This window comes from Podarcis gaigeae (genome assembly GCF_964106915.1).
Source record: "Podarcis gaigeae genome assembly, chromosome: 6".
NCBI lineage: Eukaryota > Metazoa > Chordata > Lepidosauria > Squamata > Lacertidae > Podarcis > Podarcis gaigeae.
In genome coordinates, this window is record NC_139682.1 from 33427241 (window position 1) to 33451098 (window position 23858).

The 23858-nt window shown below is 43.8% G+C and overlaps 1 protein-coding gene across 1 annotated transcript; it reads left to right on the forward strand.

Moving 5' to 3' along the window:
* Positions 1-1682: 1682 nt before the first annotated feature.
* Positions 1683-16799, forward strand: TNNI1 (troponin I1, slow skeletal type). Its single transcript, XM_083745980.1, has 8 exons — positions 1683-1801; positions 5472-5506; positions 8020-8061; positions 9782-9913; positions 10586-10675; positions 11434-11610; positions 13600-13710; positions 16182-16799. The coding sequence occupies exons 4-7, from the start codon at positions 9788-9790 to the stop codon at positions 13705-13707; spliced, it is 501 nt and encodes a 166-aa protein (XP_083602106.1). The 5' UTR covers positions 1683-1801; positions 5472-5506; positions 8020-8061; positions 9782-9787; the 3' UTR covers positions 13708-13710; positions 16182-16799.
* Positions 16800-23858: the final 7059 nt, after the last annotated feature.

Below are 23858 nucleotides of genomic sequence, written 5' to 3' on the forward strand. Positions count from 1 at the left end.
GTATCTCTCAAGTAATTAAGGAACAAAAGAAGAAAAGGCACACTAGCCTGGGAACTTCCTCTCTGCCCAGAACATTGGAGGCTAGACACCACACCCCCTCTACAGTATTTATAGGAACTCAAACATTGAGATCCCGCTCTGTTCCAGTAACAAGAAGCCGAAAGCACCAGCCTGAAGATGACGAGTGAGACCTCGTCGAAACGTCGCCTAGACACCCCAACTTTTACACGGGAAGACACCCGAGGACACCAAAACCTGCATATATGGACAAATTGTATACATATGTAATACACAGACAATAGAATAGTGTTTCCACACCTAGTGCTGTCCAGATGCTTTAGACTACAACTTCCATCAGTCCCAGCCAACATGGCTCTGCTGGCTGGGGATGATGGGAACTGTAGTCCAAAGCATCTGGATGGGACCCGATTGAGGAAGGCTGGGTTCGAATGAGGATGGTTCATTGCTGCTCTGATTGCTGCTCATTCCCACAGAAAAGAGGGGGGTGTTGGTGTTGCAGGGCAGGGCCCTGGGCTCACCACTCTGTCACTGCCTTTGAATATCTTTCCTGTATTCTCTGCCCGCACCATAATAGCAACATGGATTAAAATGCCAAGCATTGTCCTCCTTGGACTATAGAGTTGTGTTCTCCTCATATGTGCTCCAAAAATACCCAGGGAAACAGGTGCAAAGGCAGCTCTCTGGGCCTCCTCCCCACCCTGAGGGGCCCCTAGTCTACCCACTTTAGAGACAAAAGAGTGAGCTCCCCCCGCAGGAAGGGACTAAGGTTCTTCTTAACAAAGGCTGCTTCTAGCAATCAATTATGGCCTCTTGATTGTTGATCAAAACTTTGTTTCCCTCTGCATCTGGAACATTCACCTTGCTGGCTTGGGAGGCAGTGCACACAGGACATTAGCCGTATAATCCATATTTTTCCTCATGAAATGCTGTGTTTTGATGTGTCCACTCCCTCCCCCCCATTTTTTTTAAGCTTTGGTTCAAATTGAGAAAAAGAACAACCTAGAAGTTGGGGGACTAATCCAATCCTGAGTAATCCACTCTCCTCATTTTCCGCTCACTGACTGTTCTTATCAACCGTGTCTTGCAGTGTCCTGTTCTCAGTGTGTGAGCAGTGTGTTCTCAGTATGTGAGCAGAAGTTATGTGTGCCTTGTACACTAGTCAGAGTACACAGGGGATGCAATGTAAAGGTATAACATGTTGTGTGTGTGTGAGGAACCTCAACACTGGGGGCCAAAAGCCCCCCCCCAGGTCTCACAGTTTGGCTTCCTTAACTCTCCTGCACGTCTTTCCAGGCCATAACCTTTCCTGGACTTTCAGTGCCTTGAGCAGCAATCATGCCTCCTGCTTGTCTGCTTGGAAGATAAAGGGATGATGTTTAGAAACCTCTAACTTTTGCATGGCCAGAATGCAACATACTGTAGGGAGGCAAGAGTCATATCCCTGACCCATCCACTGCTGGCATGTGGTCCCTGCAACGTTGCTCATGAGAGAATGTGGCCCTCAGGCTGGAAAAGCTTCCCCACTCTCATTATAATGCAGCGCAAAGTGTGCACACGTAATGTATACACAATGTGTGGGTGTGTGGTCTGCTGCATCTCTAGACATCGCCTCTTGCTCTGTGAATGCAGGCGTCCCAGAAGGGTATCTGTATCTGTTCTATTTTTACTGACCAGTTGCGGTCTGGCTTCAGCTTAATACCCCCATCCTTTCCTCATCTCCTCACAGTCTGAAATCTTCCATCCTTCAGCCAGCACCTCCCTCCCGCCTGGACTGTGCTAGGTAAGGTGTTTTCATCAAAGGGGTAGCCTTGGGGTGGGAGGTAGTCATGTGTTGATTTATAGGTTGGAGCAGAGAGAAAGAAATCACCGTCTTATTTTGCTCAAGGCAATGAGAACACCAGCTGGTTGAGCAGGAGCTTTGTAGGGGATGCACCCAGGCAACTGCCATTAAAACCAATTACACTTGCAGTGCCAATGGCATGTAGGCACTAATGCAGACACAGGCTGGTGGAGATGGGTTTTTTCCCTCCCCTTTTCAATCTCGGAGCACTTTGTAAATACTAGGCAGATAGATTAGCCAGAAGCTTAAGGGCAGGTTTCGGTTGGTGAAGCGTTAGATCTGAAGAGAAATGCTTATGAAAATTCCCCAGAGCAGATGGCAGTGATCAGATTCCCTGATGGAAAAGGCATTGCACGAGGGGAATGGGTGTCTAACAGGATCCAATAGGCTCTTGGGGAAATGGGAACTCTGAAAAAACAAATTGACTTTCTCCCACATCAAATTCCAGCTCTCTTGTAGATGACAGGTGCAGAAACGATGCTAATTATTTTTATGTCTCCGTTTGTGGTGAGTGCATCTATAAAAGTCTATTCTCAAGTTGCCTTCTCTGTTCTATTTTATTGTGGATACTTACATTTTTTAACACCATGGTGATGTCAAACAAATTTGCTGACACCTAACAGAACTTTGAGAGAACTTTGCTTATGCCAGGGTAATTTATCTACCAGAAACTAAACTGGAGGAACTGTTTCTGAATGCCATCCGTAGTGATACGCAGACCACTGGGACAATTCATTTGAAAGAGCAGAATGATCCAGTCACGGATGTGTATTCCACAAGTTCCATACCTTTTCCCAAGTGACATTTATGGAGCATGAGGCTATCAATAGCTACGAATCACAAGGGGGGAATATGCTGCCGTGCTCAACTCCTGCCAGTGGGTTTCTCACAGACATCTGGTTGGCCACTGTGAGAATAGGATGCTAGACTAGATGAGCATTGGGTCTGAGATGGGAGGACCTTTTGTATGTTCTTAAGAATGGATATCTTATTTGTGGAAGACATGGGCTGCACAGATGCGCTGAATGACTTAAAGATAGAAGCCACTGAGCAAAAAGCAGGCATATATATGAGCCGTCAAAGAGTAGGAATGAAAATGAGGCTTTTGCAGCTGAACAAAAGAAATTTTATGGTCAAATTATGGATGCAAAATTGTGATATTACCAAGTATGCAGTAGTATTAGAAATACTACAATATTCAAAGTTACCTTCAGCCCTATAGTAAAAGGAATCCTGAGAATCATGGGTTTCATTACAATCGAATTCCCCATTTTACATTTACTTTACATTTATTTAGAATGGTTTCGGATATGCAGTCATTTTGCCCAAAGCTAATATGCTGCAGGGAATTTTGAGGCTCTTAAATCTATTATGCTACCTATAGAGTTGCTCAGATGCAGGAAAGCTTCAAATAATCTGAGTGTAAACCAGCTTCTTAAGGGAATGCAAAAGTGAGACCAAAAAATGCATTATGAATTTGAATTGAATTTTTATTTTAAAAAAAGACATTTGAAATTTGAATGTGGGCATTTATCTAAGACACATGTATTTTAAGACTTGGATTTTCACATACTTGATCCCTCTCGGAGAAGTTCCTTATCTTACCCTCCAAAATATCAGTCAATAGAAATAATTTTGTAAAAATTGAGCGACTGAGAGGGGTTGTGGGTAATTAGCATTCGAGAAGTAGCTAAACCCTTGAAGCCAAGTTGCTGAATTGTAGATATGCTTGACATGGCACACCCTCCTGTCTATGGCATTTCTTGCTCCCTTAATTTGAGGCTGACCTCCTGTACATCACAGCTTTTCTAGTATCTCTCTCCATGGCAGCAGAAGGTCCAAAAAAGTAAACAATAGAGGTGTGCTGGCTATCAGAGACATTCTGGGAGGGTAATGCTCCATCTTGAGCAGAAGTCTCTAATTTGATCAGATGCTAGGCTGTCTTGTGTCTACTGCTTCTCCCTGCCTTTTATGCATTTAGATGATTCAGCTTGGAATAGCATGGCAAATGCCTACAGTAAGCAGAGGTAGAAAAAGGTCACCTGGGTTGCCTAGGACCTCATTTTTCTTAGCACCTTGTGTGGGACAATTGTATTTTTTTTTGCATCTTCAATTAGTGGGCCTCCAAGAATTGGTGGGATGATTTTACCAGGAGTTAATTGGAATAAGCCATCCATATAGTCTAAATGCTGTTCCATGGATACACAATAAACACTGTGTGCCCAACCTGATATTTAAAAGGTAGGATCAAATAGGTACAACTAGGTTATGTGAGTCTGTGACTACGCTTTGGATTTAGGGTAGCTGCACCAGGCAGCACCTGTAGGGGGAAAGTATCCTCATCATCTCTAGCCATCTAGAACAGGCACCCCCATCCTTCGGCCCTCCAGATGTTTTGGACTACAATTCCCAGCATCCCTGACCACTGGTCCTGTTAGCTAGGGATCATGGGAGTTGTAGGCCAAAACATCGGGAGGGCTGCAGGTTGGGGATGCCTGATCTAGAACATAGAATAATGAGGTCTGGACCTGCTGGCACTCTGCAGTTTTATCATTGGCTTAGCTCCATAAAGTTTTGCAGAAACACTACAAACAAGGTACAGACCTAGTTGAGATACCTGTATATCAGGGGGTTGGACTGGGGGGTTGGACCCTCCAACTTTACAATTATCTGATTCTAGTGTTATCTATTACCAAGCGATTAAATATTAAATAAACACATTGAAAGCTTAATTGCTGTTTCAACAGATTGTTGTTATTCAAAAGCTGCCTTTTCCAAATGCCTGAGGCCATTTTGCAAGATGGCGTGCATGCACACACACACACACACACACACACACACACACACACTCTTCCACATACAGAAGCTGACTGGACTGACAGATAAATATTACCGTATTTCTACACAGATGATGCAGGTCCACCACCTCATCTGAAGGTGGCAGGGTTAGCTTTGGGGATGCAGGGGAGGCTGTGTGGCACTTACACTTCTGGTCTATTCCATAGCTAGATGCATCCTACCAGCATCTACCACTTGAGCTGTCATCGCACTCTGTCTTATGGGTAGGCCCTGGGCCGGTGGTGCCCTGATGGACTCCAGCCACAAAAGCTGAGGCTGCTGAAGAGGCCAGAGACCACCTTGGTTGTGAGTCCTGGAGAAACTGCTCCCTGCTTTGTAGGCCTTTTTGCACCTGCACTAGGAGGGTGGGGCCTGGACTGACTCCAGCTACAAAAGCTGAGGCTGCCGAATAGGCTCTTGGGCTGGGGTATTGTTTAGGGGTTTTTGTTCAGGGATTGTTGCTGTTATTGCCATTAATTTTCTGTATCTTTATTGTAGATCTTATTATGATACATGTGCAAATTGTTCAACTTGCTTTTGGTATTTTGATGTTTTATTTATTGTTTATGACTACTTTTGTTATATTGTCACTATGTATTTTTTCATGTTATAAGCCACCTTGAGCACGGTTTGAACTATGGAATGGCAACATGCAAATAAAATTACTATATGTTTGTATGAATGTAGGGCTGACCCTGAACTTGTGCTGGTGTTCGAAGGTTAGGTTTCAGTTTCCTTCTTTATTGCTGATTCTTTTTCTTTCAAATTGTAGGCACACAATTCAACTGCACGATGCCTGAACAGTAAGTAAGATAAACAACAACTACGTCTGTCTGCCGCCACTTGAGGTGTCCTCTATTTACATCTAGTTTGGATCTCGTTTCTTGGATTCCTCTTCTGACTTTGGCCTAAATTAACTCATGCATGACATCTAGCACTTAGAGCAGAACTAGATTTGGGAGACTTGTCCTGAGGAATGCTGCTGAAAAAGATGTCAGTAGGCTTGAAAGAAGCCTTCTATTTTAGCTAAATAGAAGGCTTTTTTCAAGCCTAATTGCCACAAGGGAAGGGCAGTTTTGGGCAACCAAACTGGTGAAGCAATGGTTAATACTTCCCACCCCAACTGCAGCCTCCAATTGCTCCTTCGCTGCTGCAGTTAGAGTGAATGAAATCTTCCATTGGCTTCCATAGCAGGCATTTTTCAAGCCTAATAGTTGTGGGCATAAGGAGCCAACTCCTAGGAGCCATGGGGGCTTCGGCCCCTACAATAAAATAATTGAGGGGGCTGGGACCCCACAAAGTTGATGGGCATTCCCATTCAAATGGTGTGTGTGCACTGTGCCATGTGATCGATTATGCAGGGTAGGGTTTACCTGGACCCCTCACAATATTTTATTCAATTTGGCACCCCTGGTTGTGGGGTTGGGGAGTGATCTTCTTGGAGAGCTAAGGAGGGAAGATTTGCTGTTGGCTACCCAGTTGTGCACTCCAAGAAGATGGCCACTGCTCCAAATTTGGTTTGAAAAATGCAGAAATTATTTTCCCAAGCCTAATTGCTAGCAGGGTGTGTGTGTGTGCGTGCGTGCGTGCATGCATATGTGTGAGGGGTTGCATATGTGTGCAGTTGTGGTATATGGTTGCATACGTGTCTGAGGGAAGTGCATCAGTGTGGTGTGTGTACATCACAGTTTCTCCAGTTTGCACATGTGACCAAGGACCCGCAAAGTTGATAACCCAAGAGAAACATGAACCTGTATCATAGGTTCACCTGTATCATAGTGGGGAAACAAGGAGAGTTGACCAATGGGAGGAAAACAGAACGTGATACAGGGCTGCTGCTTTCAGTAGCAATCCTATGACCAGCGCCATATCAAGATTTGCTCTAGTGCAATCCTATGCATGCCAGCTCAGACATAAGCCAGGGCATACTATCATGTTGTAGTGGGCAATAGTGTCCTCAAACACTCTCTAGTGTGAACTGAGCATGCCTCTAATTTCTCCACAATGTTCAAAGGTTCCGTTGTAGGTCACACTCTACATTTAAAGCTCACATATACCACTTCAGCAGCCATATATTCGCCACAAAGGATCATGGGAAATATAGTTAGTTAAGGATGCTGGGGATTCGTCAGGACCCTTGACGAATTGCAGTTCCCAAGGTTCTTTGGGGGCAGCCATCATTGTTGAAGTGGTATAAGAGTGCTTTAAAGGTTTGGTGTCAGTCTAACCACAGAGAATATAAAGAGGAAAGTATTCCCCAAAGGCAGAAAGTCTGAAATAATAGCTATCAGGCATTAGTTTCTAATAGTGCCAAATTCAAAATGCCATTGCATGTCAAATATAATCAGATATCAAGGGTAAGATATGAAATTTTGAACTCAGTGATCATTGGCTGAATAGCAAATATTCAGAGGCTGCCTAGCGAGTTTACTTATAAAAGAGAATTTTGAGTTTTGAGAGCATTAGTAAGACTCACAAACCACTTCTACAAACCAGCCACTAGATGGCAGAGAAAAACCTACACTTCCCAAATTTAGAGGCTCGGTTCTAAAATGAGATTTGCCAAAGGAACTGTGCCATTTCTCTGCCCCTTAGGCTGGAGCTAGCCAGTCCATTGAACCCTTTTGTTTCAGGGATGTCATTGTCCACTACTGGAAGAGTGGCACAGCTCACCCACTGACAACTAATCCATGATCCCACTAGTAGATGTGACCATAAAGTGGGGATCTCTAGGTTTGAGAACAGCTGCGGACATCTATGTCAACATATAAAATAGGATGTGTCTCTTATGGAAAACCCCGTGAGAATGTTTAATGTTTAATTTGGGTCCAAGAACAGCTGAACTGTAGAGAAATACTGAATAACATCTAAATCGCATGTCTAAATGAAAGCAAAACAGCCATATTCCCAGATAAGGTCTTCTCACTAGGGATGGGGGTGGGAATTCAGTTTGATTCACATTTTGAGGCGAACCTTCCAAATCTGCACTTCCCAAAACAATTTTTGACCCAAAACACAGCATAGGGAGGGTAGGAAAATCCCAACTTCTTCTGGAAATCTCTGGATTAGTGGGGACTAGAGGTGTGATGGATTTACTTTTCCATACAGTAGCAATTCTTCTCTTGAGCAAAAGTTTATATTCCTCATATTCATTCTGCTTTTTCCTGTCTTTATTCCTCCAACCAAATGAACTTCTGCAGGGAGGTAAGTGTTGCTGCTGGATTCTTTTTTATTTTTCGGTGCAACTCTGCAACTGATTGCATAATGTATTTGTTTTAAAGTGGTTTTCCTTTATTTACGTATTCGTCTTTCTCCCTCAGAGGAAATCCAAAATCACAGCCTCACGCAAACTCCTTTTGAAGGTGAGTCGGGATGCGATGCCAGATCCTCTCAGAGGTCACAAACCAGCTACAGTGCTTTTGTTAAAGTGATCTGCAGACAAGAGAAGCTAGCCTAAGCAAATGTTGGGGATTGTGTAGGAATTCCACCTTGTGCATTGTAGGGGAAGCCTATGAGACGTTTGCATTGACCTATGTTAGAACTCACATCTCAGAAAATATGGTAGCACTGATTTAAAAAAAAATATGATGTTTTGAAGGATCCCTCTCCTTGTCCTTTTCTTTTTTGAATTTTTTAAAAATCTCAAAGTGATGTAAAAGCTAGAAATTAAATGCAAGACAAAATAATCTCAAAGCAATGTACAAAACAGAAAACAAATACAATACAATAATAATCAAGTAACAACCTATTAAAAGAAACATTATACTATTAATTAGTAACACTCACAAATACTACTACTACTACTAATTTATTTATACCCCGCCCATCTGGCTGGGATTCCCCAGCCACACTGGGCGGCTCCCAACAGAATATTAATAATAATAAAAATAAAGGGATAAAACATCAAACATTAAAAACTTCCCTAAACAGGGTTGCCTTCAGATGTCTTATAAAAGTCAGATAGTTGTTTATTTCCTTGACATCTGATGGGAGGGCATTCCACAGGGGGGTGCCACTACCAAGAAGGCCCTCTGCCTGGTTCCCTGTAAACAAACACATCCTTATTCCTCAGTACAAAATCCCATCCAGTCACTTTGTATGACAAAGGCAGCTGGACAGACCTCCTGGTGAAGGAATGGGTTTCCCAAACCCCAAAACTGACTGTGCAGGCAGTTTTTAAACTGCACCAAAATCCCCATTTCTCCTTAGCTAAAATGCATAAACTTTAGCTGTTGAGCAAATGCAAAACAAGAACACAGCTCTCTCCCTTATCAGTTTGACGGCAAGACTGGCCTTGACTTTACCAGTAGAACAGACACAGACATATGTCCTGACCACAAATGACGCAGAGACCCAAGTCTGGGACTAACGCCAGAGCATGTTCTCGGAAGTAGTGACCTCTTGCTCCAAGATAGGAGTAGGAACAGGAATATCCTTTTATGGTCAGAAGTACAGGAAGGAAGATCCTTTTATGGTTGAGAGTACCAGAGCAGGAACATATGTGATGTCAACCTGTGTACGTACGCCGACGTGGTTGGGCTCCTAGGGGAGGAGTGAGAGGGTGCCTGGAGGATATATAAACTGCATGAAACCTGTCATTTCTTTGTACTTGCTGTGGACTCACCACGCAGGTGCCTTCTGCTATCCGGAGAGCAGAACAAACTCTTTCTTTGAACCAACCTCGGTGTCATTTTGACTTCCTTCCTCCTGTCCCAGAGCAACGCAGACCCAATCGGTGAACTCCAGTAAGGCTACACTGCAATCCTAATAAGATGAATCTCCTACTCCACTTCCCACATGGGGACTGCATACATGGGGTGGGGGAGTTGTATGTCAATAAGACTCTCTCTCTGAACAGCAGTGAGGAAATTTATCTCATCAGTATTCTGACTGCACAGGCTCTCATCCTGAGCTATAAACATTCAATGCCCTACCGACCATTGTACCAACTACTGCAGCCTCCATGCCTTTCAAAATAAACAGGCAGCCAACAGAGCAGGCGATGGGGGGGCGTTGGTGGGGGAAAGAGAAACAAAACCTCAAAGCCTACAAATTTCAAATGCTTTGACTTCTCTGTCTCAGAGTTTGATGCTGGCTAAAGCTAAAGAACAGTGGGAACAAGAGCAAGTGGACAAACAAGGAGAAAAGGAGAGGTATTTGGCAGAGAGGGTCACACCTCTGCGGACCAGCGGACTTTCGTTTGCCCAACTCCAGGTACTCTCTTGGTTGAGGGAGCTGTGTGGAAGTAAAGATGGCTTCTGAAGACTTGCTGATGTTGTTGAGCATTATAGAGCTCTGATGAGCCATACTAAGAGTTAGGTTTCTAGCTTGTGCTGTATTTTTTTGCCTTTGGACTCAGCTACAATAGTAAAAATAAAACGTTATAAATGCTTTATAACACTGTGACACCAGATGGTGTTGTAGAGCTGAAATTGGAACTCTATGAAATTTTCCATTGTGAGCTTTGAAACATCCCAAGCATTTATAGAGCGTTTTTTAAATAACTGTGTAGATGCAGCCAGAGGTGGATAAGAAGTCTCTTCCTTCACACTGGAGATGTTCTTATTTAGACTAGAGCTTTGAAGTGCTTAAAGGAACTGTCTCAAGGGGAATATATCAATTTATATGTTTAAACTGAGATGGTTTGTATTGACAGTTGTTGTAATATTAATGCCAACTGATGTTTTATTTTTACTTTCATCTGGTCTATTTTTCTTTTTTTGTCAAATTTGCTGTTGAGAGACTCCCCCCCCCCCATGACAAAAATACACCATATCTTCCAGATAAGAAGGAAAAGGAAATGTCTTCTTGTGTAGTAGTTCTATCAAAACTAGTCCTGGAGGAAAATGCCGGCTCACCACTTTTCCTTTTAACCTCTCTCTCTAGGATCTGTGCAGAGAGCTACATGAAAAGGTGGATGTTGTGGATGAGGAGCGATATGACATTGAAGCAAAATGTAACCACAACATGCGGGAGGTAAGAAAACAAAATGCCATCTGCTGCAATCTTCGCAATATAACAGTAAAAGTGTATTGTTGTATTCTTGGGCTCAGGACATGGTTCTTAGGGCAGTTAGGCCTGAGAGAATGGAGGTGGAGATCTCTGGTTTGAACTGAAAATAGGAAAATTCACAACCTCCTGGAACATCTATAATCATTCTGGAATATATATTTTTTTAATGAAGGCCTTAGGCTGATCATGTGTTCTAGTTTTTCACCACACAGAAGTTCTTCTGACATTCTCAGGTTTGATGTTCCTGGTGCAGGAGCTGTTTAATAAAGCACACAAAGATCGTGGGAAAAGGAGACCCAGTGTGCTTTTTCTATTTTGTTTGAGCATGCCAAAAGATTCAGGCGTGAAACTGCCCCCAGGAATGCCTCTCTGGAGCCGACTGTATGCTTGCTGCCGGCTCCACCTCCTATTTATGCAACTGGCCCCACCTCCCAGCGGAGCTGATTGGTTAACTGAGGTTTGGTGGGAACCTCCAATGACTAGCACAGGGAGGCAGACCAGCCCAACCAGCTGGTGCATCCCATGTGACCCAAAGGAAGGTGTGAGCGCTCACTGTTAGCACTAGGGGATTCCCAGAGCATCCATACCTGCAGGAGAGAAAGGTAGTCAGATCACACGGACTCCTTCCTGTTTAGAAAAGAAGGCTTGACCAACTTAGCCTTAGATCTTGCATGCCCATTGATGACCTTATGAGGCTTCTTTTCTGATCTCCTGTTCTGCAGATTAAAGACCTGAAACTGAAGGTGCTTGACCTTCGGGGGAAATTCAAACGTCCTCCCTTGCGGAGGGTCCGTGTCTCTGCTGACGCTATGCTTAGGGCTCTGCTTGGCTCTAAGCACAAAGTATCCATGGACTTGAGAGCCAACCTCAAATCTGTCAAAAAGGAGGACACTGAGAAGGTCAGTGGTTGCTTCTTAAAGGTTTAAGGAGGAAAGGTTTACCTGTGTGCTGACCTTCTTTCAACTGGCTGCATGATAGCATGTTAATGCTATCCTTTGGATATTCCCAACCATCTAAATTGAAGGGAGCAGTTGCTAAAGAAGTCCTACAAGGAGCACATTCAAATAGTCTAAATTGGAGGACACCAGAGCATGGAAAACTGAGGCCAGGCTTTCTCAATCTTGACACATGGCCAGACACCTCTGTGGGAGATGGTCTATTTGAGCTGCTCATTATCTGTGGTCGGTACATCTACTCATGCTGACCTTTCTACTATGTCTTGTTTTGACTCGCGGTCGAGACAGTTCATGATTGATTTAGCTGTTTGAAGAGTTGTGCTAAGCACTTTTGAAATAGTTCATTTGTGGCAGCTGTACACATATTGAACGGCTGAAATCATGGATGAAGGCTGCTGAACCCAGGTCTTCCCACACCAAGTGATCCCTATCAGAATGGTAACATTTGTAAGCAGCTTTCATGTGAGCTGAAAGTCTTCACACTTTGCTTTTCTTAGGAGGAGAAATCACTGCTTGGGCCAGCATATGGGGATCTGTTTTGAATATTATCTTTCCCAATATTAACAGAAACTATTTCATAATAAGTAGAGGAGATCACTACACATACAGTGTGTTTTGCAAGCTTGCATATGGAGGAAGCAAATTTTAATGTTCTGACTGTTTGTCTTTATTACTCATAAAGTCATTCAGATCTGAAAAAATGTCAGCATGGGGTAAATTCCTGATAAGGAGCTGGCCCAGACTCTGGTGTGCCTGCCAAACACTGGCCCAAACTCTGGCACAATGCCATTTAGGCTCAGAAGATGCCTTGAACCTGATACTCAAAGTATCCCATGGTTAACAGAGCATGCTAAGCTCCCTGAACACCAGTGCGGGTCTCTCTTTCCAAACATCTAAGGGTGTGGTAGCCATACAAGGAGCCTGTGTGTGTTGCTTCCCAGCCTGGAGGGAGCCTGACATCAGCTTCACTCAACTTGGTAGCCTTCAGATATTCTGGCCTATAGCTCCCATCTCTCCTGACCATTGGCCATGCTGGCTGGGGCTGATGGGAGTTGTAGTCCAATACATCTGGAGGCTATCAGGCTGGGAAAAGCTGGTTTAGATAATGTTTTCTGCATGCACTGGGGCATGCTGGGAAAATGTGGTGGTCAGTGCATGTTTGTGATGAGCCTGGTCTCTTTGTTTTATGTGGATATTATTAGGCTACCTCATAGGGTGTAGCCCTCATAAGGCAGATTACAGATAACCATAAGATATATAATGCACAATGAAACAACAACCAACTTAAAACAATGAAAACCTTAGCAAAACAATGATTAAAACATGAACTTAAAACTCCATGTTTAGCTGTGATTATATCTGGCCAGCTTGATACTATTGGCTTCCACCTTAAGAGGGCAAAACTCAGGATTAGACTTTCTGAACGTCTGCACAAACACATTTTACTCAACATGCAAACATTTAATCTTGGACATGGCAATGTCTGCTCATGATGGGTTGCCAGTGGGCAAGGAGGAGGCATAGTCCTCATAGAGTTGAGTATGTGTGAATTTCATTCATTCAAAAGTTCATTTGCACTGGATTCTGTGAAATGTGTACACACACCCAAGCCAATTTGGACTTGGAGAAAGGCAAGATGTTATAATGCAGAATGCAAAGTCCCAACTCACGGCCTTTGAAAATTCTGCCTAATCTTTTCCCTCTGAATTCTGAGATGCCATGGGCACTTTCACCTTCACCTCCGCAGCCATGAGGACTAGAAACTTTGAAATGAAAGTAGAGTTCTCAAGATGCCAAAGTCCATGCACCATACTGCACTTAATCGGTGGTTAAGGTGGAATCACACAATACACATACAGCTCTGGTGCTATGAATTCACCCTTCCTATTCTGTTCTCATGGTACTAAGGTAAGCTTTCTGCTTTCTTTACAGGAGCGTCCTGTAGAAGTGGGTGACTGGCGTAAGAATGTGGAGGCCATGTCAGGAATGGAAGGCAGGAAGAAAATGTTCGATGCTGCCAAAGCTCCAACAGGACAGTGAGAAGTATGACAGTCTTAATTTACTCCTATATATTTAGTTTCCTGTCCACAACAATTTTGCTATCATTGGTAAAGGGTTCCAGTCTCAGCATCATCACAAATCCTGACTGATACTTCCTTGAATGCAGAAGCCACTCAATGGGCAACGTTGGGCAATTGAACCATTGTATCATAGAGATACAAGCATCACCATTTTCCTGGCTCCATTGAGTTCAATTCAATAGTGGAAGTTTAGTCTGTGCCTTCTTTCTTTCTTTCTTTCTTTCTTTCTTTCTTTCTTTCTTTCTTTCTTTCTTTCTTTCTTAGCTCTTTAATAACTACTGCCTGTTTATGTAAAACAGGTTCAAACTTATTTTGGGGCACACACTAGATAATATATGTCAGGGATAGGGTACCTGTAGCCTGTCAGGTGGGGCTGGATTACAACTCCCATAATCCCTGAATAGGGTTGGAAGGATTTGTAAATTTTGTTTCTTTTGGGTTCCTCCACATTTCTGCAGAAAATTGCATTAAAAAAAAAAAAATCCCCCAGAAGCCACTTCCGCATGTTACTGATAATTTCTATAAAATCCCAATAAAAGCATTTTGCATGCAGTTTTGATTAATGTACACATTTTGTAGTTTTGATTAACGTACACATTTTGCAAGCAGTTTCTCCTAATATAGTGTATTTTTGTATGTTATTTTCCCTGTTCATTTCCATACACATTTTCCCCTAACATATACATTTTTGTTTGATTGGAGAACTGCACTGCAAAAGCCAAATAAGTGCGGATTTTGGAGGATGGCTGTGTATCCATTCTCAAAACTGTTTCAGAGAGTGTGAATTGATAAATTTGGCTTTCAGTGTGAACTGAATCAAACTTCTTCCCCATCCCTATTTCTGACCATTGGCCATGCTGACTACAGATTATGGGAGCTGGGAGTCCAACAACTTCTTGAGGGTGTTCATCACAGATTCCCCACTGCAGATCTACAAGGTGCTTTGCATGTCACAACAATCATAAAAAATATAGTGGAAGCTTCACAGCTTTGGAAACAGGAGGTATGATACCTGCCACAATCTTTACAAGCCTGAACATGAAAGTGCCCTATTAAGATGCCAACCGGGACACAGAAAGTTGACTTGCTGATAGACTTATGGACATACCAATCAGGGCACTGAATCGTTGTCTCTGAGATAATGACGGGAAACCACTTTCGAATCTCTGAATATATCTGCCCAGACACAAAGCTTTTAATTATTTCACATTTTCTGCATGCCATTCAGTGTCAGAAACAGTGATCCAAATCTCACTGAGCTGCGTTAGAACCAGTCAGAGTCAGCTGGAGGTTGTTGTATGATTCAGGATCAAGTCCTGAAAATCTGTATCACCAGTCCAGCAGTCACTTCTCTTTATACAATGTAGAGAGCTATCACTGCACCACATGCTCAGCTCTCATTCCCAGACTAAAGATGTGGAAAGGAAACAGAACTAAGGGCTGGCAAATGAAGAAAACCAGTGTGAACTGCAAAAAGAAGCCTGAATACTTAATCTGACCACATTCTCCTCATGTCCCTCCATCTTCCAAAGCCTTTATGTTGAATTCTGACTTTTGTGAGAAGAGATATATAGCCAACCAGCTCATACTTAAGGGGGAAAAATATTCCATTCTCATTCAGCTAAAACCTGACTGGTGAGATGACTGTGTAACCCAACTATCATTCCTCCTATCCACTTCCTGCTGCTGCCCCTTCCAGCAGGTTCCTGTTGGTCCAGATTTTTCTTTCCTTTTATTTAAAGCATTTTACCCCACTCTTCATCCAAAAAGCATCCCAAAGGAGCTTACAAGATCAGTAGCAAGACAGTCCTTTCCTACAGGCTTACAAACTAAAAGACATGACACAAAAGGAAAAAAAGGATGGGCAGGAAGGGGCAACACTTAGGACCAGCTGGGATTGAAACAGTTAAGGTAGCCTGATAGAATGGGCACTTGTTGTTGTTGTTGTTGTTTTGGTTCCTCACAGTTGGAGTCATCACATGATGCTCTTGGTGCAGACAGACATGTAATACACTGCCAAGTGATGGGATCCAGTGACACACTGCCTGTATAAATGCGCTCAGTCATTAAAAATTTGGCACAAGAGAGCAGAAATTCTGCTGTCAGAGTTGACAATAACACAGCATAGTTTGCACCTGGGTGGTACAGCAGTGCAGAAAGCAGTGGCCATAGAAAGCGTGGATGTAATGATCGTTATTCCTTAGTCTTTGGTCCTCGCTCAGCTGTCACCTAGTGTTGGCTACTTAGTCCAACCATGATGGGCATTTTATTTTATTGTTACTTGAGGTATTTTATTTTGCTTGGAATGTTTGTTATTAAACATATTTGTTTGTGCAAAGGAAAGGCTTCAAGGATCGTGACAGTGCCTGTGTGATCACTGTAAGTGAGGCCAACTCCAGTTTAATTGAACAATTGCTTTCCATTCTTTTCCAGGGCCTGCATGGAAAGATGAAGATCCTGTCCCACAGTGCCTGCACCTCTTTCTTCCCCCCCCCCGCCCCATGCTCCCTCGTCTTGCCTCATCTTCCTGCATTAGCTGTAGAGTCGCTGCATGTACAGACATTATTAAAAGATCACTATGACTTTGCACTTCATGTCCTCTCAGCCCTTCATGAGCCCATCGAGCTTCCTGTGGAAGCAGCCAGCATCTTGCTAGCATGAGTCCTGATGATGACTATTGCAATGATCTTGCACTGCAGTCTTCCCTCCAAGGCCATATCATTGGCACTTTGCATTCTCTTACGGGCAGAGGGAGAGGCATGCCAGGTCTAAGATTATGAATCTGTAAAGTGCAAAAGGAAAGAGGATCCTGTATCATAGATGACCATCCTGCACAAATCTTTTGACCATACAGAGGGCTCTATTTATGCTATAACTTACAGACTGAATGCTGTTAATGTCATTGCTAGGGAAGCTTTGGTGCTCTGTCTTTCTCAATCAAAAAGTCCCCCTGACCTCTCCTTGCTGATTCTTCTGATACATGCAGTTTGGGGCGATGCAAACATTGTTTCTCTCTGTACATTAAAAACAACAACACAGCAGCACTGAGAATGAATACACAGAATGTGTTTCTTTCTAGTTTCCTTGAATGCCATACATGATGGTGGGTGGATTGAATTGTTGCTTGCGAGATCATGAGGTTTAACGGAGGTGAGAAGCGCTTGAGCCATTTCACTGTTTCCATATTGCCCATTCCACATCTTCCTGCTTCTCTACAAATAGGGCACCAGCTTGCTTTGTTTTGTCTCCTGTCTCTGGGCCCTACAGGCAGGTGTTTAATTGTGGGTGTATCCCCCAACATGTTCTAGACACAATAATAGTGTCTTAGTGATGGATTTATTCTGCTTCATGGTTTGTACTGTGATGCTTCCCCAATATTGCTGCATTAATTGCTGCTCAGATCACATATGACCATCCACTACCCAACATCACATTTCTTTGTGGAAGAATTACTTTGAGTGGGGGAGCTTTGAATATGCACTCCTATCTGATGAATGAAGACGCAAAGTCCAGACAGCTTTCTGCTACAGGATGGTGAGAATTAGGCATGTATTTTAGAAAACAAGTTTAGGTACAGCATTCTGACCACTTCACCTTTCGTAAGTGTCAGAGTGCTGGTTTTGACCTATAAAGCCTTAAATGGCTCAGGACCGCAATACCTCAAGGATCGCCTCTTCCCATATGAACCTACCTGGTCCCTGAGATCATCTTCCTTCATGTGCCGCCTCCTCAAGAGGTCCAGAGGGTGGAAACACGAGAACGGGCCTTCTCTGCAGTGGAATGCTCTCCCCAGGGAAGCTTGCCTGGCGCCTTCATTATACACTTTTAGGCACCAGGCAAAAACGTTCCTTTTTAACCAGGCTTTTGGCTGGTCTTATTGACATCCAACACCCTTTTAGAATGTGGCTTTTTAGGGGGTGGGGTTCTTGGGTTCCTGCTTTTGGTTTGATTTTATATGTTGTGGTTTTGTTGTGAACTACCCTGAGACCTCTGGGTATAGGGCGGTGTATAAGTTGAATAGATGATGATGATGATAATAATAATAATAATAATCATAACAAGTATTACTGCAACACAAGTCACTGCAGCAGAGAGCAGCAGGGGTGGGGCAGCAGTGCTCACCTGGCCAGCTGTCCCCCACATTGTTGCTGCATACTGGGGCAGAGAAGGGTAGGAGCGAGGCCATGGCAAGGTCAGTGCCACACTAGAGGAGTCAGTCCTGTGTCTGCAGCTCACCACCAGCTCCTCCTTCACCCTCCCGACACTAGCGACTGGAGGCCAGGTGCACACAGTTGCTTGCCATCTCCTACTGCCAAGCCATCTCCCTTGCGGGAGGGAAGAGTTTTCCCTGTCCCGATCATTTGATCCATCTCTGGCAGATACATTAGAGTTCTGGCCTTTGGAACCATCTGCCTGAATTGCCATTCTGAAAAGCTTGTTTTCGAATTGCAATGCCATAGACGAAAGAGGAGAATTGCAAGCTCACTCATTACCAGCAGGTGGCAACACCCTCTATATCATATAGGCACAGATTATAGGGTTGCCATATCTTGAAGAATAAAAAAGAGGACACATTTGCCGACTTCTACTTTTAGCTATAGGGAAGCAGGTGGCGCTGTGGGTAAAACCTCAGCGCCTAGGGCTTGCCGATCGAAAGGTCGGCGGTTCGAATCCCTGCGGCGGGGTGCGCTCCCGCTGCTCGGTCCCAGCGCCTGCCAACCTAGCAGTTCGAAAGCACCCCTGGGTGCAAGTAGATAAATAGGGACCGCTTACCAGCGGGAAGGTAAACGGCGTTTCCGTGTGCGGCTCTGGCTCTGGCTCTGGCCAGAGCAGTGATGTCACGCTGGCCACTTGACCCGGAAGTGTCTCCGGACAGCGCTGGCCCCTGGCCTCTTGAGTGAGATGGGCGCACCAACCCCAGAGCCTGGCAAGACTGGCCCGTACGGGCAGGGGTACCTTTACCTTTACCTTACTTTTAGCTATGGATCGATGACTCTCATTTTACATACTCATGAAAAAGAGGACATGAGGATGGCTTGATAACTCTTGACAATCCCAGACAAAAAACAGCAGGTCTTTCATTGAGGGTTGCTAATGATTTTTTGCTGAAGGTCTCGTCACTTTTTGAGCCTTCTGTATCACATTTTCTTGCACTCCCAGATGCACCCTGGGGCCATGCACTTTGCCAGAGGCTGCTCTGGAAGCCCTCCAGACTTTAACATAGGAAGATGACTCTGCTGACTCTGCACTGACTGGCAGCAGTCCTTTGGGGTTTCAGACAGAAGAATGCAGGGATTGAAAAACGAGCCTTTCCCCTTTCTAAGGCCTTTCCCCTTTCCAGAGTGGCTTTTCATGGGTTATGATGCAGTGGTAAGGGGTGGGGGGGCATATAGGGCTGTGTGGGGAAAGGTAAAAGGAGCGGGTGGCACTGTGGACTAAACCACTGAGCCTCTTGGGCTTGCCGGTCAGAAGGTTGGTGGTTTGAATCTGCACAATGGGGTGAGCTCCCATTGCTCGGTCCCAGCTCCTGCCAACCTAGCAGTTCAAAAGCACACCAGTGTGAGTAGATAAATAGGTACCACTGCAGTGGAAGGTAAAAGGCATTTCCGTGCGCTCTGGCACTTGTCACGGTGTCTTGTGAGGCCAGAAGCGGTTTAGTCATGCTGGCCACATGACCCGGAAAGCTGTCTGTGGACAAACACTGGCTCCCTTGGCCTGAAGCAAGATGAGTGCCACACACCATAGTTGCCTTTGACTGGACTTAACCATCTAGGGGTCCTTTACCTTTTACCTGTGTAGGGAGGACAGGACAGAGAAGCTCTACTGCATAAGTGGAGATCCATGCACACTGCATTGGCTATCTCAAAATATAAGCCAGCTGTTTTGTAAGTTTAGTTCGGAATTCAGCTTAAGATAAGCCTGAGCGCTAACATGTCTCTCCAGCTGTAGACTGGAATGGCTACTGACTACTGGCACATCTGAGGACCGCATTCCTGCTGCATGAGGTGGAAGCATTTTTCTACGATGCACAAAGAACTCTGTGAACTTAGTTACCAGTAAAGCGCATCCCAGCAGGCAGTGTGCTGATCTGCTGTGGTTTGTCGGTGGCAATGTGCCCAGCTGGGTAATAATGTGCCCAGTCATAGTACAAAGTGCTGAGGATCAAATATGAGCAAACCTTCTCTGAGGGAAGGCCCATCGTAGGCACAAACTATGCATTACTGCCTCACTGCAAACACACTGCAGCACAGGAGAGGGCAGGATCCCATGGAATGGAACAGTCTTTCCCTTGGAACACGTTGTCTGCAAGCTGCTGCTGGCCAAACCCCAAAGCAGGAAAACTGATGGCAAGGCAGAATGACTGGCTTTATTGGCCTACCCTACAACTGAACCAGGAAGATGTGTTTATTCTCCATGGAAGAAAAACAAAATCCCCACCAGCCATCAATGTGTTTGCGTTTGGGGTGGGGGTATGGATAACCAACTCTCAGTGACCTACTGATCTCTCAGTCTCCATTCTCCATCTGCTGTGTGAGGGTAATAATATTGGCCTACTTTACATGGCTGTTGTACAGATTGACTGAGGTACTTTATACATTGAATTTATTAGACTGGGTACATTGGTTCCATTGATTTCAAGTGACTTTATGCTTGCTCTACTTTTTTCCTGGGTTTCATCCAATGACATTACATACAAACAACAACAACAAGGCAATTGTTTATATAAGCAATTGTCTGTTTTTACCAGTGAGCTTTTATAATGCAGGATTATGCTGGATTTCTCTGCAACCACAGGGCCTACAAATTTACATTTCTAACAAATGTGGAAAGTCTCACATTTATAGCACAAGTCTTCAGGAGAAAGAGAAATATGATTTATTGTTTATGTACTGATTATGTGTGATTCACTGGTTATGCAGCAGATAATGGAAAGAAGGGTTTGAGAAGGACTTGCAGAAACAAAGTATTTAAGGTACAAATCCTTTAGTTTACACACTTTGAGGTCTGCAAGTATCTCTAACAATGGAACCCTCTATTCAGCAATTAGTAAAAGAAGGAAATCTGTAGTTTGACCTGCAGGCCCCAAGTATTCCTCTTTGTCCCATATGTGCACATAAAAGAACCTAGTTACTTCCCCATCATTTTAGTGTTCCCTGTAAAGCAGGGGTCAGCAAACTTTTTCAGCAGGGGGCCGGTCCACTGTCCCTCAGACCTTGTGGGGGGCCAGACTATATTTATTTTTTGGGGGGTGGGATGAACGAATTCCTATGCCCCACAAATAACCCAGAGATGCATTTTAAATAAAAGGACCATATTCTACTCATGTAAAAACACGCTGATTCTTAGACTGTCCGCGGGCCGGATTTAGAAGGCGATTGAGCCAGATCTGGCCCCTGGGCCTTAGTTTGCTTACCCATGCTGTAAAGTTTACAAGTTGCTATAAATCCCTAGGACACTTAGGGCAGAGTGTGGAGTGCCTCATTCCCTAGTCAGTCATGCAGTCTTGTAAGTGATGACGGGGATTTAATTTCATTATCTTTTGTATGACACTCCAGTGAATTCTCAAGTGTCACAGGTGCAGTTTTTGTTGTTGATCTTTCACCTACATAATTCTAGACCAGGATTGATCCACCATCAAGATTTCCTGTTAGTTATGTTACATTTGAGGCCACGTGCAAGGAAGAGAAGGAGTCTGTCTGTGCACGGAGATGGAAAAGGAACCTCTATACAAGATTGTGAATTAAGGCAGTTATGTGGTCATGAAGAATTCCAGCATAGTTACTGTGTAAAGAAGTGTAGTGGGCTTACAGGTGCAATGGTGCAAAAATAGTTTGTATGCCTGTGTTTGTGTATACAGTGGTACCTTGGTTTACGAACTTAATCTGTTCCGGAAGTCTGTTCTTAAACCAAAGCATTCTTAAACCAAAGCGTGCTTTCCCATAGCAGCGGGGGACTCAATTTACAAATGGAACACACTCAAAAGGAAGCGGAACATGTTCTGCTTCCAACACAAAGTTCACAAACCAAAACACCTACTTCCAGGTTTGCAGCGTTCTTAATCCAAGTTGTTCATAAACTAAGCTGTTCTTAAATCAAGGTACCACTATATTGGACAATGGCAGAGGGTGACTTGCAAAAATGTTGTAAAGCAATTAGTAACATTCTAAGAGCAGTTACAGTTAAAAACGTTTGTCTACTCAATGATCCCACACAGAGTTCACGTGAGGCTCTTATTCCAAAACTTGATGACAGCAACTCTCACTTGAAAGTATGCAAAAGCTATCCTGGCTAATAGCAGTACTGGCTCAACTGCAAGCACAAGGTCCAGAAATCAAGATTCCAATGTACATGAGCAAGGTGAGAGGTTTGTAACCGAATGGAAGCTATGAAGATGTCCAGACGGTTCGCATGTCCCTTCCACCAAGCTTTTAAAAATGAGGTGGTGTGGGACCCTCTTTTCCTTTGTTGAAACTGAAGCAATAACCTGTTTCTGGGATGTCTTTAGGTGTCTGTCTTCTCAGATGCTTCCTCCCGCAGTCAATCATGCTTTGAGATCTGCTGGGTGGGGATGCCTTATTTTTTATTCCTTTCAAGTGGGTCAGTAGCAGCCTCTACAGCTCTGGGAAATGGGCAAATCACAATGAAGGTAGGAGTACAGTGGTATCTCGGGTTAAGAACTTAATTTGTTCTGGAGGTCCGTTCTTAACCTGAAGTACTACTTTAGCTAATGGGGCCTCCTGCTGCCGCTGCACGATTTCTGTTCTCATCCTGAAGCAAAGTTCTTAACCCGAAGTACTACTTCTGGGTTAGCAGAGTCTGTAACCTGAAGTGTCTGAAACCCGAGGTACCACTGTAATGGTTAAATGACCTCCAGTTTTGCTTCGGTCAGAAGTACAGCTTGTCTTAAAAACAACAACATTGCTTATTGCCCAGCTAAAGTACCAGAAACAGAGTAGAGATAAAGTTAAACATTACCTTGTGCCTGCCCCCCCAGGGAGCCAGTGGATGCCCTCACTGGAGCAGGTAAGAGAATTGCTGATTAAACCTTGTCACACACAAACAAACAAGGCAGTTCTCAGAGAGTTCAGGAGAAAAAAAGATTTGAATACAGATTTTGGATTCACTTGCTCTCACGCACACACTATAGATGCAGACGTATTCTATATTTTCATTCTGCAAAAGGACTGTGCATTCAGCCAGAGAATCTGCCATAAAAATGCACCCAAAGCAGCTCTCTCATTGCACTGAATTTCCCTTTTGTGCTTCACAGTCCTATGCCACAAAGTGGGTTACATCTCTTTCCCATATATTTGTTCTTTTTCTTGCTGGGGGTGCCACCAAGATTTCTCCTCTAAAATAGCATGACATTTATGCAATTGCATCAGAGCGCTTTTGCAAAACAGGATGTAAATCACACCACAGTACTACCTTAGTTATCTCTCATAATCATTGTGATAATTTCATTTTAGCAGCCTTTTTTTTTTTTTTAAGAAGGTCTTCACATTGGATGGTTCAAGGTTTTCATCTGAGAATTTCAACAAAGTCTCCATAATGGAAAATGGTTGCTATGTCTTTATATAAGCTGTGAGTTTAGTGCTTTCCCCACAGAATGCACAGCAGATTTGCTATGATGATGTACAAATAGCATCTTAGCTCCAACTAAGAAAAGCAAAAGTGCTGAAGGTAAGAATGATAAGACCATGCCATACACTCCACTTACCCTCCTCAGATTATCCTGAGATTAGCATAATTGCTGGTTGGGAAATATTGGGTGCTGATAGCTCTGCAGAAGACTAGACTGGGAAATAAATCTTTTAAAGCAGTGTAATAAAACTCACTTGCTGGTGAAAGATAATAATTTTATTGCTTCTCTGTGATACAAGTACAAGGCCATCAAAGCTTTATGGTTTGCATTTGTTGGAAGGCAGCTATCAACACGCCACACACCTTAACTAAGGCCGTATCTGCACCATACACTAAAAGCACTATTGTATCACTTAAACAGCTATGCTTTGGCTCAAAGAATGCTGGGAATTGTAGTTTTTATGGGTGCTGAGAGTTCTTAGGAGAACCCTATTCCACACAAAGAGGTACAATGTCCAGAGTGGT